We start from the raw sequence: 18,621 nt of genomic DNA, 5'->3' as shown, positions 1-18,621 counted from the left end.
TGGTTTTGATTTGCATTGACTGTGAGCGTCTTTTCATGTATATCGCCCGTTTGTATTTCTTCTTTAGAGAAATGTCTATTCAAGTCTTTTGCCCTTTTTTAAATTGGGTTGTTTTTCTTAGGGTTGTTGAGTTGTCCAAGTTCTTTATATATTCTGGAGATTAAACCCACATATATAGTTTCCAAACAGTTTCTCCCATTCTGTAGGTTGCCTCTTTACTTTCTTGATGAAGTCCTCTGATGCACGAAAGTTTTTAATTTTGATGAAGTCTCTCTTGTCCATTTTTTTTCTTTTGTTGCTCATGCTTTGGGCGTGAAGTCTAAGAAACCATTGCCTACCACAAGGTCCTAAAGAGGTTTCCCTGTATTTTCTTCTATGAGTTTTATAGTTTTAGTTCTTACATGTATGTCCTTGATCCATTTTGAGTTAATCTTTGTATATGGTGTGAGGTAGGGGGCCACCATCATCCCTCTGTGTACGACCATCCATTTCTCCCAGACCTTGTTCTCCCTGTGTCTCAACGTGCGTGGGCCTCTGAGTTGCTGCTGTGGTGACTTCAGAAGTCAGCGACCACAGCGGGAGGTGCACGGCTGAAGTGCTGCTGTTGGGTGGCTTTTACACCATGCAGGACTGAGCATGAAGGAGGGGTCCAGACTGCAGTACCCCCTTTTATTATTTTTTTTTTTTGGTGTATTTTTTTTTTCCTTTGATTCAGGTTTTGTGGAGTCTCTCTCCAAGCTCTCGAATTCCAAGCAGGGTTGAATCTGCCCTTTTATTTAGCTGTCTCTAAGGGGACACGTTGCCAGTGATGACTAAGGCTGCCACCTTGATCACACATTCCATCCATCCTGCTGTCTGTCCAGTGAAGCCTGTGGCATCCTACTAGGCCTGATGGCTGTGGATGCTTTTATTATCTTTTTATTTACTCATACTTCTCCACCTTTGGATGCCAAAGGGGAGCGGGACTCACTTCCCCAAGTATCAAGATGGTATTGCTTCAAGCCCTTCAGCTCGGGGGGCTGGTGTGATGTCCTAAGGGACCAGAGATTCCTGCCCCTGGCCCAGGAGCCCTGAGCAGCCACTGTGGGGTGTGGCCCTATCCCCGCAGGGTCCTGCACGCTTGTGCACGGGGTCCCGCGACCATGGGGTGCTGACGCCCCTCAGATGCATAGCGGGCCTGGAGGGTTTGCAGCGGGTGGGTTGCAGGCGTTCAGCAGTGGGGTTCTCTCTCACAGGCCAAGGCCCCCAACGCAGTGGTGCTGGTGGTGGGGACCCACCTGGACTTGATCGAGAGCAAATTCCGCGTGGAAAGGATCGCGACGCTGCGTGCCTACGTGCTGGCCCTCTGCCGCTCGCCCTCGGGGTCCCGAGCCACGGGCTTCCCCGACATCACTTTCAAACACTTACAGTGAGTGCCCCCCATGTGGCCCGGGTGGCTGGCCCTGGCTGATTCGTCCGTGTTCCAGGAGGACACCTGAGACCTGCCCTCGGAGGCTGGAGATGGGGCTGCTTGGCAAAGGCAGCCCCTGGGCCACCAGAACAAGGAAGACAGGGCCAGCAGACCCCCCCCCTGGGCTTCTCCTGGGCCCCTCTCCAGCTGCAAGGCCCTCGCTGAGGGTGCCCAGCTCCCACAGGACCAGGGAAGTCCCTCCCTGCCTCCTGCCACGGGGCACTTGTTATTCACTCAGTGAGAACCAGCCCCAAGGGTGGTCCCAGGCCTTACGTGGGGCTCCAGACACTCACTGAGTGGCCTCATACCCAGCGATGAGTCCAGGAGGGGCTGAGGGTTGGGGGGTGGGCATGGGCGGCAGCTGCCCTGGGCTTGAACTTTACCTTGCTCCTGTCTGGGCTCACAACCACCCTGCCGGACATGGGGATGGACTATTGCACCCACGTTGCCAGTGATAAGACTGAGGCTCAGAGAGTCAAGGGAGGTTCCCAGCAAGAGCCCCCTTGGGTGGAAGGCATGCATGGCTGCGGCCACATGGGTGGCTCTTGGGTCCTGGTTCTTCCCTATAGGTGGAGTCCCTGGGTGTTGGTGCATGTGTCAGCCTGGGGCACCAAGCCCTGGCACGGGAGGCAGGGATGGCATTTGGGAACTCCTCAGGGGCCCTTAAGAAGCCCCTAACACTGTGGTAATAGGGGCACTCGCTCCAGCTCAGACCCCTGGGTCAAACCTCAGTCTGCTACATCCCAACTTGGTTCCTGGGCAGCCACACTGTACCTCTTATCCTCAACTTTCCTGCTCTGTAAAATGGGCATATTGGGAAGACAGACCAAAAGGGTGCCCAGCATAGTGCTTTGCACTAAATAAACCCATAATAAATTCCTTGTGTCCATTTTTCACATGTTCTCTAGACAGCCCAGTGTCCCCCTTGGAAAGACAGCAAACTGAAATGCTTACTCACCAGAGGTGGGTGCTGTGAGTAAGCTCAGATCTTTCCCACACACAGCGAACTATCCTGTAAGAGCCTGGAAGGCCAGGAGGGGCTGCGACAGCTGATCTTCCACGTCACTTGTAGCATGAAGGCTGTGGGCGACACCATCAGCAGCCAGCGGCTCGTGGGGAGGCTGGTAGGTGCCTCCATGGCTCAGCGGGTTAAGCCAAGGGAGCTGGTTCCCCGTGTGTTTGGGAATCTGCACTTTTCCTTTCTCTTTACTACAAAACACATGTGCTGGGTCATCCGTCCCAGTGGTTCCAAGTGTGAGCAGTTTCTGGGGGGAAGGGAAGGGATGGGCAGCAGCGGTGGGAGGGGAGGGGCCTGGGGTCTGCCTGAGCTGGCCCTGGTGTGGCAGGGGGAGGGGGAGGCCTCAGAACCTGTCCCCCACCCCCAGATTCCCAGAAGCTACCTGAGCCTCCAGGAGGCCATCCTGGCCGAGCAGCAGCAGCGTGGCCAGAAAGACGACGTCCAGTACCTGACCGACAGGCAGCTGGAGCAGCTGGTGGAGCAGACCCCTGACAACGACATCAAGGACTATGAGGACCTGCAGTCCGGTGGGCTGGAGCGGGATCTGGCAGAGGGAGGGGATCCCAGGCATGGCGGGGAGCAAGGGGGACACGGGAAGGTATGGGCAGAGAGGGTCAAGAGCCCCAAGGGAAGGCGGGGTCGGGCACTGCACGTGCAAGAAGCCGAGTCTTCCACGCTTAATAACTCTACCTTAACCCCTGGCACAAGCAGATATTTTTTCAATGGGAGTACAAAGAACTCATCCTTGTTTTCCTGCCTTCCGTCCACTTCTCTCCTTTATCCCTCCCTTCCTTCCTCTCCTCTTTCCTCTGAGACAGAGAGAGAAAGAGACCCATAAGATGTACTTATGGACAAAATAGACAGGTCTCCATCCTCAAGTGCTCCCTTGGGGACACAGAGGTTGAGCCACCTGGTACCCAGTTCGTTGTCTGATGGTCACGTTAAGGAGAAGTCACAGGGTCCTCTTAGAGGAAGTGCCACCAGGCAGCAGACCCAGTTCTAAGGGTCTACATGAGTTGGGAGTGCTGGCTTCCTTCTGGGGAGGATTTGGGATCCAACCCCCTTGGGAATGGGGTCCCCCCGCCTTTGACGCTGCTTCCTCCGCAGCCATCAGCTTCCTCATCGAGACGGGCACCCTGCTGCACTTCCCGGACACCAGCCACGGCCTGCGGAACCTCTATTTCCTCGACCCCATCTGGCTATCTGAGTGTCTGCAGAGGATCTTCCACATAAAGGCCTCCAGGTCGGTGGCCAAGAACGGCGTGATCCGAGCAGAGGACCTCAGGATGCTGCTTGTCGGGACAGGCTTCACGCAGCAGACGGAAGAGCAGTACTTCCAGTTCCTGGCCAAGTTTGAGATTGCCCTGCCCGTCGCCAACGACAGGTGCGGCCGCACACCGGGCTGGGCGGGGGGCTCCTTGGAGGAAGGAGGGGGCGTCTGGGCCCACTGGGGGCATGCACAAGATTTCCAGAAGTCTGTAGCTCCCCACTTCCCAGGGACAGAGATGGAGCAGGAGCAGGGGGCATGGGGGGGCCCTCCCTCCCATGCCACGGGCATCTCTTTCCAGTGCGTTGAAACAAAGTCCAATGATTAAAAAGGTATAGGAAAACATGCAAGAATGGCACTAAAAAATCATCCCTTTGGGGGTTCACTTTGTGAGGGGTTTGACTGCTTGGTCATTCATTGAAGAAAAATGGAGTAAATGACCTAGATGTGCATGCTAGTTCAACAGCCCATCTTCAAATTGCTCTATGGCGTTATTAACTCACAGGAGCCAACATCGTCCTCTACTCCAAGGATGGATGGTTGTGAGGGTCCTGGGGGGGATCTCTTTGTACAGGGAGGCAGCATTCTGGACATGGTCTGTTGTTGCTTCCTTCTGAGGACTTTCCTTGGGTCTGTAAGGTGCCTGGGTCTCCTGGGACCTCTGGGAACCACCCCTCCACCCCAACCACGAGTTGGATCCTTGGCCCCTGTACAACCTCCAGCCACATGGTGGTCCTACCTCCCCTCACCCCCACCTCCAGTGAGTACCCAGGTTCTCAGCTGCTCTGCCTCCTCCAGGGCATCTCGGGGCAGAATCACCACACCTCCAGCAGGGACCCCTTGGAAGGTGTACTCGGATCTCAGCACAACACGTAGAAGACCGTCCCCTTTTCTCCTCTCCTGATTGGTCCCCTTCAGCTCTCCCCTGACTGCCCCAATTAGGCACCTGCCCAGACTCAAAATTCCTCCCTATACCCCTGACTCCCTATCCTCAACCCACATCTCCACTTGATGGCATCATCCCACCCCCAGTTAGAGGATTCTGTTGATTGGTCCTTTCTTCATCATACCACTGACTTCCTTTTTTTTTCAGTTGAGATAAATTTTACCTACAGTGAAATGACCAGATCTCAAGTGTCCCAATCAGTGAGTTTTGACAAATGCATACACTGTGCATCATCACCGGCACCAAGGCATACAACATTTCTGTCACCCCAGAAAGTTCTCCCAGGTCCTCTTCCGGGCATTCCCCATCCTTTAGAAGCAACCACAGCTCTGATTTCTATCGCCAGAGCTTAGTTTTCCCCGTTCTTGAACTTGATGTAAAGGGAGTCAAACAACATGTTCTCTAACTGGCTTCTTTCATTCAACCTGATGTGTTTGAGATTCATCCATCTGTTGTGTGTATCAAAGGTTCATTCTTTTTGTTGCCAAGTAGTTGACCATTGTGTGGCTTTATAGCGATTTGTCTGTCCATTCACCTGTTGATGGACATTTGGGTTGTTTCCAGCTTTAGGCTATTATGAGTAAAGCATCTAGAGTCTTTTTAAGTCTTTCTGTAGACATATGTTGACATTTCTCTTGGGTAAATATTAGGAGCAGAATCGCCAGGTTCTAGAGTGAGTGTAGGTTTAATTTTATAAGAAACTACCAACAGTTCTTCCAAGAAATTATATCCTCTAGTTGTTCTGTCTCCTCTCCGACATTTGTTGTTTGGTGGTCTTTTTAATTTTAACTATTCTAAGGGATGTGAAACTGTATCTCACTGTGGTTTAAATTTTTTTTTAACTTTTTCTTTTGAAATACTTTCAAACTTACAGGACAGTTACAAAAATAATACAAACCCCATATAGAGAACCCCAACATACACCCACTCTCTGCAGATGACCCAGATCCATCAATTTTAACATTTTGCCATATTTTCTGTATCATTGTAGCTATCTAGCCATTATTCTTTCATTCCATCTATCCATTGATCTGCATATCTATCAATCCATTTTCTGAACACTTGAGTGTATGTTGTATACATCATTCTTCTTGAACCCTTAATACTGCCATGTGCATTTCCTAAGAACAAGGATATCCACTTACGTGATCACCTTAAGTGCAGTTATCAAGTTCAAGAAATTTAACATTAATATAAAGCTTACAATCTGTATTCCATTTTCTTCATGTGTCCCAATAATGTCCTTTTAAGCCTTCTCTCTCCCCTTGTTAGACCCCATCAAATGTCATATATTGCCTTTAATTGTCAATGCCTCTTTCTTTTTTCTTTCTTTTTTTTTTTTTTTTTTTTTTTTTTTTTTTTTTTTTTTTTTTTTTTTTTTGCTGTGGGAACATGTAGACAACATAAACTTTCCCATCTCAATCACTCCCAAGTATGCCATTCAGTGGGATTAATTACATTCACTATTTTGCTGTACCCTTACCACCTTCCATTACTAAAACTTTCCCATCTCCCCCAAAAAGAAACCCTACACCCATTAAGCATTAAAATCCCATTTCCCCTGCGCCCCTCTCCCCCACCCCCACCAACTATACTCAGTTTCTGTCTCTATGAGCTTGCCTATTTCCCATAATTTCTTTGTAGTCCCCATAGGACTTAAATTTAACATCCTAAATCTATAAAATCTCAATTGCTTTGATACCAGTTAAACTTCAGTACTATACACAAACTGTCTTCCAATACCCTCTGCCCCCCACTTTTATGTAGTTCTTGTTACAACTTACATGTTTATATATTAGGAGTCCAAAACCACTGATTTTTCATTATATTGTTCTGCATTTACCTTTTAGATCCTGCAGAAAGTAAAAAGTGGACTTATGAACCAAAAATACAATAGTACTGGCATTTATATTTACCCATGACATTATTCTTACTAGAGATCTTTATTTCTTCATGTGGCTTTGATCTGTTTTCTATTGTCCTTTCCTATCAACCTGCAGAACTCTTTTTTTTTTTTGCCAGAACTCTCTTTAGCCTTTCTTATAGAGCCAGCCTAGTGGTGACAAACCCCCTCAGCTTTTTTTTCCCTGGGAATATTTTAATCGCTCCCTCAGTTTTGAAAGATAGCTTTCCAGACATAGAAATCTTAGTTGGCAACTTTTTGCTCTCAGTACTTTAAATCCCACTGCCTTCTTGCCTCTGTGGTTTCTGGTAAGAAACCAGCACTTTATCTTATTGAGACTCCTTTGGAGGTGACATGTTGCTTCTCTCTTGTGTTTTTCAGAATTTTCTCTTCTCTTTGGCATTTGACTGTTCAACTATAATATGCTGTAGTGTGCTTCTTTTTGGGTTTATCCCGTTTGGAGTTTGTTGAGCATATTGGATATGTGTATTCGTGACTTGCATTAAATTTGGGAAGTGTTCAGCCATTATTTCTTTGAATGTTCTCTCTACCCCTTTCTCTCTTTCTTCTCCTTCGGGGATTCCCACAATGTATGTATCAGTGCACTTGATGGTGCTTACAGGTTCATCAGGCTCTTTTCACTTTTCTTCATTCTTTCCTCTTTCTGCTCCTCTTTTCAATTGTCTTATCTTCAAGTTCACTGATTCTTTCTTCTGCCATCTCCATTCTGCTGTTGAACCCTGCTAGGGAATTTTTAATTTCCCTTGCTATTGTCTTCAGCCCTGTTTGAAGGGCTGTTTGAATTATGAATTCCTTTTCACAATTTTCATCTCTCTACTGGTATTTTCTTTGTGTTTAACTATCATTTTCCTGATTTCCTATAGTTCTTTGTCAATGTTTTCCTTGGCTCTTTGAACATAATTAGAAAGTTTTTTTAAAGTCTTTGTCTGGTGTGTCCCAGGTCTGGTCCTCATTGATAATTTCTAATGCTTTAATTGTATCCTTTGCATGGGCCTTCTCTTCCTGTTTCTTTGTAGGTTTTATGATCTTTGGTGGAAATCTGGACATTTTGATATTTTACTGTGTTATTTCTGGAATTCAGACTTGGAGGCATCTGTTCCTTAAACTTATATCCAGCTAGTATTATGGCAGAGCTTTCCTGAATGCCAGGAGGTAACACAGAAAAAGGAAATAGGTAAAGCACTTTTCTTGGTCTTTGCAGATGGACCAGCAGGATCACTTCTTCAGGCCACTTCTTTAGAGACTAGCTCCAGGCCAAAGGGTAGGGATCTTCCTGATCCCTTCCTTTCTGCACATGCATGTGTGTGTGGCCCTAGGAATTCACACACACACACACACTTACACTGATACAGATCTCCCGTCTTCTCTAGGAAAGTGTTTTTCCTCACTATCCTGGGCATGGCACTGTGTGTCCTACAGCCAATATGCACGGCAAGTTCTGGGACAGCAAGTCCCTCGGGCCATCACCAGGCAGATGGGGCCAGACATACATGTGCATCAGAATGTGCATGCAGTTATTCTGCTCCCAGACTTGCATGTGTACCAGAATGTGCATGCGGTTATCTGCTCGCAGACATGCATGTGTACCAGAATGTGCATGCAGTTATTCTGCTCCCAGACATGCACGTGTACCAGAATGTACATGCGGTTGTTCTGCTCCCAGACATGCGCGTGTACCAGAATGTGCATGCGGTTGTTCTGCTCCCAGACATGCGCGTGTACCAGAATGTGCATGCGGTTGTTCTGCTCCCAGACATGCACGTGTACCAGAATGTGCATGCAGTTATTCTGCTCCCTCTGGAATGAGGACCAGAGATCCACGCACTGGGAGTATGGGCTGACTCCACGTCAAGCCGGTGAGGTGACAGGGAAGGGCCAGCCAGTGCACTGGAAGACCCTACCACTTTTAAGTAGCCTTTTTCTTGATTTGGCACTTGCCCTTTTACTGTCGTCCTTTGTTTTCTGGTGCTTTGAGAAAGATGTTTCTGTGAGTTCTTAATGGTTGTTCAAAGCTTCTGTGGGGGGACAGAGCCCTGAAGCATCTTACTCCCCGATCTTGATCAGCTTGGGTATCTCTCTGTGTGGTTTTAATTTGCAATTTCTAATGATTCTGAGCACCTTTCATGAGCTTATCAGCCATTGGTATATCTTCTTTTGTGAAGCGTCCATTCACGTTTTATGGTATTTTTTAGTTGGAATGTTTGCCTTTTTATTAGTTATTTGTAGGAGTTCATTACATGTCCTGGATACAAGTTCTTTCTCAGATACATAATTTGCAAATATTTTCTCCCAATCCATGGCTTGCCTTTTCATAGTAATGAAGTCTAACGTATTAATTTTTTCCTTTTGTGGTTAGTGCTTTCTGTGTCTTCTCTAAGAAATATTTGCTTACACCAAGGTCTTGTAGATCTTACGTATTTTTTTCTTCTAGAAGCTTCATAGTCTTGCCTTTTACTTTTAGGCTTATAATCCATGTCAAATAAATTTTGTCTATTATGTGAAGTAGGGTCAAGATCCACTTTTCTCTCTATGTTTATCCCAGTTGTTCCAATGCCATCCTTTGAAAAGACGTTCCTTTACTCCATTGAATTACCTTGGCTCCTTTATCTAAATTCAGCTGACCATCTGTGTGTGCTTTATTTCAGGACTTTCTATTCCATTCCACTCATCTATTTGCCTTTCCTGTGCCAACATCAAATAAGACTGATCATTGTAGCTTTAGAATGAGACTTGAAACCAGTTCATGTAAACCCTCTGTGTTCGTTTCTGACTGCCACTGTAACAAAATACCAAGAATTTGGTGGCTTAAGACTACGTGCATTTACTCTCTTACAGTTCCGGAAACCAGAAGTCTAAAATCAGTTCCACCAGAACTGATTGAAATCAAGAAGTTCAGCGGGCCATGCTCCCCTTGGAGACCCTAGGAGAGAATCCATTTTCTTACCTTTGCCATCTTCTAGAGCTGCCTCCTTTGCATTCCTTGGCTCGTGGCCCCTTCCCCCTTCCTCAAAGCCAGCAGCACAGCATCTTGTGTCACTGGCTACATGGCCTCCTTCTGTGTCACATCTTCCTCTGCCTCCATCTTCTAAGGCTCCCTGTGATTGCATTTAGGCATACCTGGATCCTTGGGACAGTTTCCCCATCTCAGAATCCTTATCCAAACCCCATCTGCAAAGTCCCTTATGCCATATGAGGCAACATTTACAGGTTCCAGGATTAGAACTTGGCTATCTTTGAGGGCCTACCATACCCTCCAACTTTGTTCTTCTTTTTCAGGATGACTTCTGTTATTGTAGGTCTTTTGCATTTCCATCTAAATATTGGTATCAGTGTGTCTGTTTCTATCTAAAGGCAATATAGTTATGCATGATTGTTCTGTAAGCCCACAACTTCTCTAATAAGGCAATATTGATAGTGCATCAAATCCAGAGATCAAAGAGGACTGGCTCCTTAACATATTGTCTCTGAACATGTTTTATCTTTCCATTTATTTTGATCTTTTTTGAAATTTCTCTCCATGATGTTTTGCAGTTTTCACTGTTCACATTCTGGGCATCTTTTTGTTAAATTTATTTCTACGTAATTTATATTCTTTGTTATTATAAATGATATATTTTTAAATTTAAGAATCTCTAAAGAATACAACTATATTCCCCTCCTCCACCATGAAAACATATGTTTTCATATGTTTAGCTTCTACCTAGGTTATAAGACCTGCAATACTGTGTTATCATTTTTGTTTGAAGCAATTAAACAATCAATAGCCTTTTATGAAATTAAGAAACAATATGTTTACCATTTGTTTTGGTTTGCTAAAGCTGCCAGAATGCAGTACACCAGAAGTGGGTTGGCTTTTACAATGGGGGTTTATTTATTAGCTTACAAATTTACAGTTCTAAGGCCATGAAAGTGTCCAAATTAAGGCATCAACAGGATGATACCATCTCTGAAGAAAGGTTACAGGCTCCTCTGTCACATGGGAAGGCACATGGCAATGTCCACTGGTTCTTCTCTCCTGGGTTTCATTGCTTCAGCTCCTGGTTCCAGTGGCTTCCTCTCTGAGTTTCTGTAGATCCTCTCTTAGCTTCTCCAGGGCTTTTCTCTATGAGCTTCTTTTGATTTTATCTCTCTGCTTCTGTATGTGTCCTATCCTCTCATAGAGGACTCCAGTAAAAGGATTAAGACCCACTTTGGGTCACATCTCAACTGAAATAATCCAACAAAAAGGTGCCACCAACAGTAGGTCTGCACCCACAGGGATGGACTAGAAGAAAATGGCCTTTTCTGGGGTACATAGCAGCTTCAAACCAGCACACTATTTCTGGTGTGATTCATTCCTTCCTGTAGATCTGAGTTCCTTCTGATATCATCTCCCTGCAGCCTGAAGAATTTTATAAAGTTCAGGTCGGAAGGCAACACATTCCCTCTTTCAGATGCAACTTCAGTTTATATGAAAACATCTTTTTTTCTCTCTCATTGTTGATGGATATTTTCCCTGGATGTAGAATTCTGGGTTGACAGAATTCAGGGTTTTTTTCTCTCAGTTCTTTAAAGATGTGATTCCATTGTCTTCTGGCCAGGCAGGGGTCTTCCACCCCAAACCCACCCTAAGGGTCCTTCTGACCCTGTGCTATACCCCTGCTCGTGGGGCCCTGATCACCCAGTGTGAGCCTCTCGTCCCACCCTGCTCAGTCATTTCTAGAAACCTCCTGCCTACCAAGGGCTCTCCTACCGTCCTCCTGTGGCTTTTCTGCCTCTCGACTCCTCCACCTGTTAAAATCTTTCTGCCCAGATGCCCCAGGTAAGCTGTCGGGCCCTTGGCCTTGGACTTAGCTGCGCACTTCTCTGCCTCCCCTGCCTTGGCACGTACTCCAGCCACAGGGTCAGGCCCATGGAGGGCAGGGGAGAAGCAGAACGGCCACTCAGTCTCACTGGCAGGGCTGCTGATTCTGGGAACTCGAGCCAGACCCCTTGTAAGTTTCTATTTCATTTTCCCTCCTTCAGATTCTCACTGCTGAGGCCTGGTTTTCATTAACTCTTGACTGTTGTGTTCTTTCCTCCCTCTATCACATGTGCTGCTCACTGCCAGGATACAACTTCCTGGGCAGCCAAATCTAAAAGCTCCCACCCTGGGGTGGGAAGGGCAGACAGAGCCTGTGAGTCAGATGCCAGCTGGCTGCTCAGTCCCAGGGCCTCCTGGTCCTAGTTTCAGTTTCAGCCATTTCCCTCATCTGACGCTGGTGTTGGCCAAGCCACCCACCACAGAACACCATTACCAACCTGTTCCACAACCCCAGAGCCCCCCAGAAATGCCCAGCAGAGACTCCTGGGCAGCTGGCTTGTACCCTGCATGGCCAGCCCAGAGAAGTCTTGGTCTCAGAGAACTCTTGGGAGCCTGTCCTGAGCTAGGGTACGAGGGGTGCCATGAGTGGGTTCCTAAAACGAGAAACCCTAAAGAGGAATCCAAAATCCACACAACTCCCTCATACCACAGCCCAGCGGTGTCCTTGGCTTTGAGGCATAAAAGCTGTTGACGAGGTGGGACAAGAACCACAGCACAGCCTCCTTTCAGGCTCTCGGCACCCCTGCAAGGACAATACCTTTCTCTTCCCATATCACGGGGGAGAAAGCAGGAATCAGCAAGGTGCAGCAGGCAGCTCAAGACAGAGCACATACAAGGGTCATGGCTGGAGTTCAAGCCTGTGCACTTCACCAACCAGCCTGTAACTGAGTTTTCCTGGTAAAAATATTTTAGGGGCTAGCTTTCAGAAAGTTCTAGAAGACATTCATTGGGCCTGAGCTGATTTATGCTAAAGGCTTAGGAAAGCTGAGGCAAAGCCTTTGTTGAGAAAAGGGTTCAGCCTGTACACAGCCAGGCTTGGTGCCCCTGACTGCTCGTGGAGGGGCCCAGGGCCACCCCCCAGAGCTCCACAAGCACAGATGGATGCTGGTTTTCAGACCAACTCTTTGAGGTATTGCTCAGGTTTCCGCTGTAACTGTTTTAAAATGACAACAGATGTGGACTCCTCACTGACAGAGCAAATCAGCATTTTTATGATAAGCAGGAGTGTTTTCCTGAAACATCCCTCTCATGCACAAATGGCCTCATTCTAACTTTTAAGGCCAATTGTGTTGTCTTGACTGGCCAAGAACAATAAATAGCTCCGGAGGCCCAAAACATTACTCTGGCCCCAATATTGACATTGTCCTTGGAACTTAGCAGCTGTATTTGTTTTTCCTCCACCAAGCAAAGCTAAATTTTAAGCAGTTCCCCAATCACAACCCAATTTAGGAAGAGTCGACTCTGATTCGCTCTTTTCTGACATTTTTTATGACCACAGATGTCTTCAAGATATGTTTCTCCCCAGGGCATCACTCTGGCTTCTCTCCTAGAAATGTCGATAAATATATTCGGTGTGCCCCATCTTCGTTGTCCCTTGGAGCATTTATTCTCAGCATAGAAAACACCTTGTCTTTCTAAAATTAAAATTTTGCAGGCCCCGGGAGGAAGGAGTGGAGGCAGCCCCAATGTTGCAGCAGAGCCTGCCCCAGCCCAAGTTGTCTGCAGGGTCAAGGCCCCGGCTGAGAACTTGGGCTGCAGGCTCACTGGCCCCCCTTTGATGTGTTCCAGCTACCTCCTGCCACATCTCCTTCCATCCAAGCCAGGGATGGACACCCACGGCCTGCGGCACCCCACGGCCAACACCATCCAGAGGGTGTTCAAGATGAGCTTCGTACCCGTTGGCTTCTGGCAAAGGTTTATAGCCCGCATGCTGATCAGTTTAGCAGAGATGGATCTCCAGGTAGCTGCAGCTCCTGCTCGTGGGGGGTGCTCTTTGCTGGTGGGAGCCAATCCAAGGCCAAAGCTCCAGTCTCCTGGAGCAAGGCCACTGCCCTAGGGAGTCACGGCCAGCTCAGAGCGAGCTGCCCTCTCTTCTCTGGGCCTGGGACTCCTCTGAACCCAAATCAGTGCCTTCCTGCCTTAAGTCAAACGCTCTGTTTTAGAGTTGTGGTTCGCAACATTAGCCCACATCAGAATCCCCTGGAGTGCACAAACTGGCGGGTTCTCCTTGAGGTTCTGACTCCAAAGGGCAGAGAGGGGCCCAAGAATTTGCATTTTTAATGGTTTCCCAGGTGATACATTGCTGCTTGGGAGCCACACCTGGCTTTAGACCTCTGGCCCTGCCACCCTCTCTGTACCCTAGAATCACCTGGGGAGCTTTTAAACGTGAGACACAGACCATTTACACCAGAATCTTCAGGTAGGGCAGGGACATCAGTATTCTTTAAAAGTCCTAGGTGATTCCTGTGTGCAGCCAGGTTTGGGATCCACTGGGGCAGATCTCAGATTTGGTTTGGTTAACAGAGGCTCTCACCCAAGGAGTTATTTTCTGTCGGGACACCTGGAGTTACTGAAATGGGTCACGGCCATTGGTCAAAGTTAATTCCGTGCAGGACCTTATCACAGAAGTGTCATTTGTCTAGGGCACTGGTTCTCAAAGTGGGGTTCCTGGGCCAGTGGTGGCAGCCTCACCCCTTTGTTATAAAGGCAAATTACCTTTGTTATAAAGGCAAATTCTCCAGCCCACCCCAAACCCCCTGCATCAGAAACTCCTGGGATGGAGCTCAGGACTCTGCTTCTAAAGACCGCCAGGGAATTCTGACACGCTGTACACGTTAAGAATCATGGGCGTAATATCCTGACTGTGAAATAATCATTGAAGTCTAGATGAGTTTCTTTTTTTGCCGCATTCTCATTAGATGACCCTTACTGGCTTGTAACTTCTTGGCTAAACAGATAATTCTTTGATCTTCCCATTTTGCTGAAATTATTAAGAACAAATCAATAAATGCAAGAGGCCAACAAGCATAAATTTTGCGGCACATGCTGGCAGCCAGCGAGCTCCCTGTGTAAAGCCAGGACAAGGGGTTTCGGTTCCATCCCTCTGCCCTGCCTTTGAACCCTTCCTCCCGCCTGGGATTCTCAGTGGGAGGTCAGTGGAGCACTCGGCAGGCATTGTGTGAGGCCTGAGCTCCAAGAGGGGTCCAGCGTGGAGGGGGGCTAGCGGCCCTTCCCAGCAGCATCCCTCCCTGGGAACGAGGAGAGAAGTCCTGTGGACATGCAGATGGTTGGCAGGGAGGCGAAACGACAAGGTCATCAACAGGATGCAAACACAAGCAGCCGTGGGCTGCCACTTTGCACCGATGAAATTGGCAAAGAGTTAAACCACACTGCAGGTCCAGGTATAACGTGGTGGAATCATCTCCTCAGTCTGTACCCAGAACCTTTAAACATTCAGCCCCTTTGTCCCAGCAATCCTACTGCTACAAATCTGAACTGAGGAAATAATTTGAAATCAGAGAGAGCTTTGTACTTTTGCGTGTTCATCACCACGTATTTGAGGGAGCAAAAGACTGGAACCAACTTAAGCATCCGAACATTAGGGAATGATTCAGCAAATTATTATACCTGTTAGAATATTAAGCATTGTAAAAAATGAATATTCATAATAAATTTAGAAAAATGAATATCCATAAGGAGTTTTTTTAATGGCATTGGAAAGGCAAAGTTTAAAAAAGTATCCAAAATTAGAAGTACAATATGGCCTCCGCTGTTTTTAAACATATACGTATATAGAAAAACACCCAGAAAAAAATATACTAAAATGATCTCTTTGGTTCATGTTAAACTGGTGTTTTCTTATCTTTTTTTTTTCTTTATTTCCCACATTTTCTAAATAAGCTTTTGTTTGTAAAATCAGAAATGGGGGTGGAGATTTTTTAGAGTAAAGCTATTTCCAGTCCTTTGGGGAGAATGTGTTTCCGTAGGGAGCATCCTGGAGACCCTTCGGATAACGTGGCGTTGGATTTGGCAGCAGCGCCGAGGGCGGTGGGAAAGTCTGCCATCATTGATCAAGACGGGCCCGGCGAGCGAGGAGCCCAGAATGCTTAAAGAGGATCTTTTCTCTGTCTCTCAGCTTTTTGAAAACAAGAAGAACACCAAAAGCAGGAACCGGAAGGTCACCATTTACAGTTTTACAGGAAACCAGAGAAATCGCTGCAGCACGTTCAGAGTGAAGAGAAACCAGACCATCTACTGGCAGGAGGGCCTTCTGGTCACCTTTGACGGGGGCTACCTCAGGTAGAGCTTTCTGGGGGCCCCTGGCTGGGCAGCGTGGGGGACCTTGCTCCCACCAGGGCTCCTTGGGCCGGGGAGTGCTCGGCTGTCTGGGGGTGCAGACCTTCGGCTCTCGAGAGTGCAAGCCCTACCCCCAAAACGTCCCCAGAGGACCCCATCTCCTCACCCCCCTACACTTCCACATGCCAGGGAAGCAGGGGGCATCTGGAGGATGAGGGAGAAGGCTTTGGGGCGGGAAGGTGAGGGAGGACGTGGGGGCCGGGCTCAAGAGTGAGAGCCGCCCCGGCACCTCCCACAGGTCACCTAGGACGGACGTGCAGAGGCCCCCCAGCCATCCAGCCCCACTTCCACCTACTAAGAGAAGCAACCAGGCCAGAGAGGGACATTTGGACACCCCAGTACCCTGTGGTCACCTTAATCCCACTCCATAGAAAAAATTCAAAACTTAGCTCCCTTATCCTTTTTTACTTTTTGGAGAAGGAGAGCCATAAAGTCGGCTCAGCAGACTGAATAAATGATAAACATAGGCGATAACTTATTCCACATTTACAATGATTTTTTTCAAAATGTTCTTCAGCTCTGTGAGAAGAAAAGGAAAAATGGGAAATTAACATTTCTCAAGGGCCTGATTTGGGGTACTCTAGGTGCCCAGTGCCTCCATATATATTTTCACTTAAACCTCCTGGTTGCCAGCTAACAGATCAGAAAACTGTGGTTCAAACGGGTAAAGAATCTTCCCCAGGGCCACACCCAAGGGGCAGAGCTGGGACTCCAGGACTCCACTTCTCGTGATGTTTGCTTCCCCATATTTGAGGTGGGGGCGGCAGGGAGGCCAAGGACAAGGCAGAGGCTGCACACAGGGACTGGAACCGGAGGCCGCGGTCTCCCCTCGGCAGTCCTGCCAGGCCCAGGCCCCTTTGGATCCCCGGGAGCCTCCAGGTCAGATCCTATGGGCTCCTTTTCGTTTCTTGGGTTGCAGCGTTGAGTCCTCCGATGTGAACTGGAAAAAGAAAAAGAGTGGCGGAATAAAAATCATTTGCCAGTCAGAAATGAGGGACTTCTCAGCGATGGCTTTTATCACAGATCATGTCAATTCCTTGATGGATCAGTGGTTTCCCGGTAAGAGAATGTTCTGGAACCCAGGCCTCGTTCATGTTAGTATTCCTTTGTAAATCAGGGTGGGGCTCCTTCTTTGGGGAAAAAGAAATCCCAGTGGAAGGAAACGGCCCTTAGCTGGAGCCCAGCTCTGGGCAGGGGTGGGGTGCGCTGTGGGGACCGATGGGGGCTCAGAATCCACAGTGAAGGGGGGAGAACCGCACCTCCAGCCGCCAGCCGTGTGTGAGATGGGACGACCGCTGCGTCGTGGCCCAGGTACACGCTCAAGGCGAGCCCTGAAGTTGTCTCTAGGCACTGAGGACAGTGCAGCTCACATCTGGGGGAGCCTGCAGATGGAGATTTACCCATTGTGGGGGTAGGAGAGAGATGCATCTGCCGAGGATATCCGATTCCTTCCCTGCCCAACCCCACCCCCACCCCTGGGGGCGGAAAAGAAAACCCTCACCGCCCTTCTGGGATACTTATGATCCATTTCTTCATTGATAGTTTATCCCCCCAAAATGCTTACCCCATCCCCACCCCTGGAGATAGCCAAACCTCTCTCACCACCTTCTGATCCACTTCTTCCATTGATAGTTTACCCACCAAAAATGCTTTTGAAATGAAGCAGTCTAGGCCCTTTGTTTCGATGCTCAGGATCCCGGGGTGGAGATAAACTACCCCAGGGCCACTGTGGGGAGCGGTCTGCAAAGAGGAGGCCGTCTGGGCTATGCTGGAACGGCCCGGGGAGCCATCTCCTGGCCCAGCGGAGACGGGTTCGGAACCCCGACTCCGCCACCCGCCTGCTTAGGAAGCCCAGGACCCCTGCGTCCAACGCAAGGCTGTTCAGGCCCAGTGCAGGACGCAGTCTGGTTGCACGTTCCCGAGGCATGTGGTGCACTTGGAGTCCTCCGGGTATCAGTGGGAAGGGGGACTTAAGGGTCAAAAATTTTAGAAAGCAGCCCACTGAGAAGATTGCCCAGTGTGTGAGTCACGGGAGTTTGAGGGATCCTTGGCCAAGGGGGACCCCTGAGATCTTATGAACGCTTTGGGGCACTTCTGACTCCACGTCAACCAGTGGTTCCCCACGGCAGGTGCTGGCTGCACTCTGGTTTGGCTGGTGGGCTCATTAGACAGTCACAGTGAGCAGCCCGACCCCAGCCCAGGCAAACCCACCAGCCCCCAGGCTCCGCACAACCCCAGTTCCTGCCAGCAGAGTGGGTCCCACACAGCATGGGGGTGCCAGGTGCACCCAGAAAGTTCCAAGCGTCCACCTCCTACCCTGCACACCACAGGCCTGGGCTCGCCCTGGAGCACGTCCTGTCAGAGTCATGTGAGAGTGGCTGCAAAAACGCCCAGATCTCGTCTGTGCTCATTTGTGCTCATTTTTTCACCTGCATCGCTCTTCTAGAAAGGATCATAGTGATTACACACTTTCTGTGTCCGGGGTACGAGTGTCTTGCACACCGGTGGTCATTCAGAAGCTGGAGTTCGGTGGTTGGAGCACGAGGTGGCTCAGACCCAGCCCCCAGCATCATGTGCAGCCCCCAGGCCGGCTGTGCATCAGGGGCCCACCTCCTGCCAGCCCCCTCCATCGTGCCCACACAGGGTGCAGAGCACCCAGGGAATGCCCAAGGTCTCCCTGACCCCTCCCTGACCTCGGCCCTCCGGATCAACTATAGCTCTCCAAAAAGGAGCCCCAGGGGTGCTAGTCGGAGGCTCAGCCCCTCCCCCTTCTGAGAAAGGCCCAGGGGCCTGGGGCTGCACTGGGGCTGGAGGGAG

At 48.8% G+C, this 18,621-nt stretch overlaps 1 protein-coding gene across 2 annotated transcripts in view; it reads left to right on the top strand.

The window, feature by feature from the left end:
* Nucleotides 1-18,621, top strand: part of LRRK1 (leucine rich repeat kinase 1) — a 162,024-nt gene that overhangs the window by 120,839 nt on the left and 22,564 nt on the right. For both annotated transcript variants that reach the window (XM_037832894.1, XM_037832893.1), the window contains 7 exons: nt 1,236-1,408; nt 2,454-2,574; nt 2,836-2,995; nt 3,576-3,852; nt 13,237-13,408; nt 15,584-15,747; nt 16,724-16,863. In XM_037832894.1, the coding sequence (XP_037688822.1) occupies nt 1,236-1,408; nt 2,454-2,574; nt 2,836-2,995; nt 3,576-3,852; nt 13,237-13,408; nt 15,584-15,747; nt 16,724-16,863 (1,207 nt within the window). The remainder of the gene's footprint in view (nt 1-1,235; nt 1,409-2,453; nt 2,575-2,835; nt 2,996-3,575; nt 3,853-13,236; nt 13,409-15,583; nt 15,748-16,723; nt 16,864-18,621) is intronic.

The sequence above is a fragment of the Choloepus didactylus genome, chromosome 4, assembly GCF_015220235.1.
Source record: "Choloepus didactylus isolate mChoDid1 chromosome 4, mChoDid1.pri, whole genome shotgun sequence".
Taxonomy (NCBI): domain Eukaryota; kingdom Metazoa; phylum Chordata; class Mammalia; order Pilosa; family Megalonychidae; genus Choloepus; species Choloepus didactylus.
The sequence above is the reverse complement of the archived record's forward strand: the minus strand, read 5'-3'. Positions and strand labels throughout refer to the sequence as shown.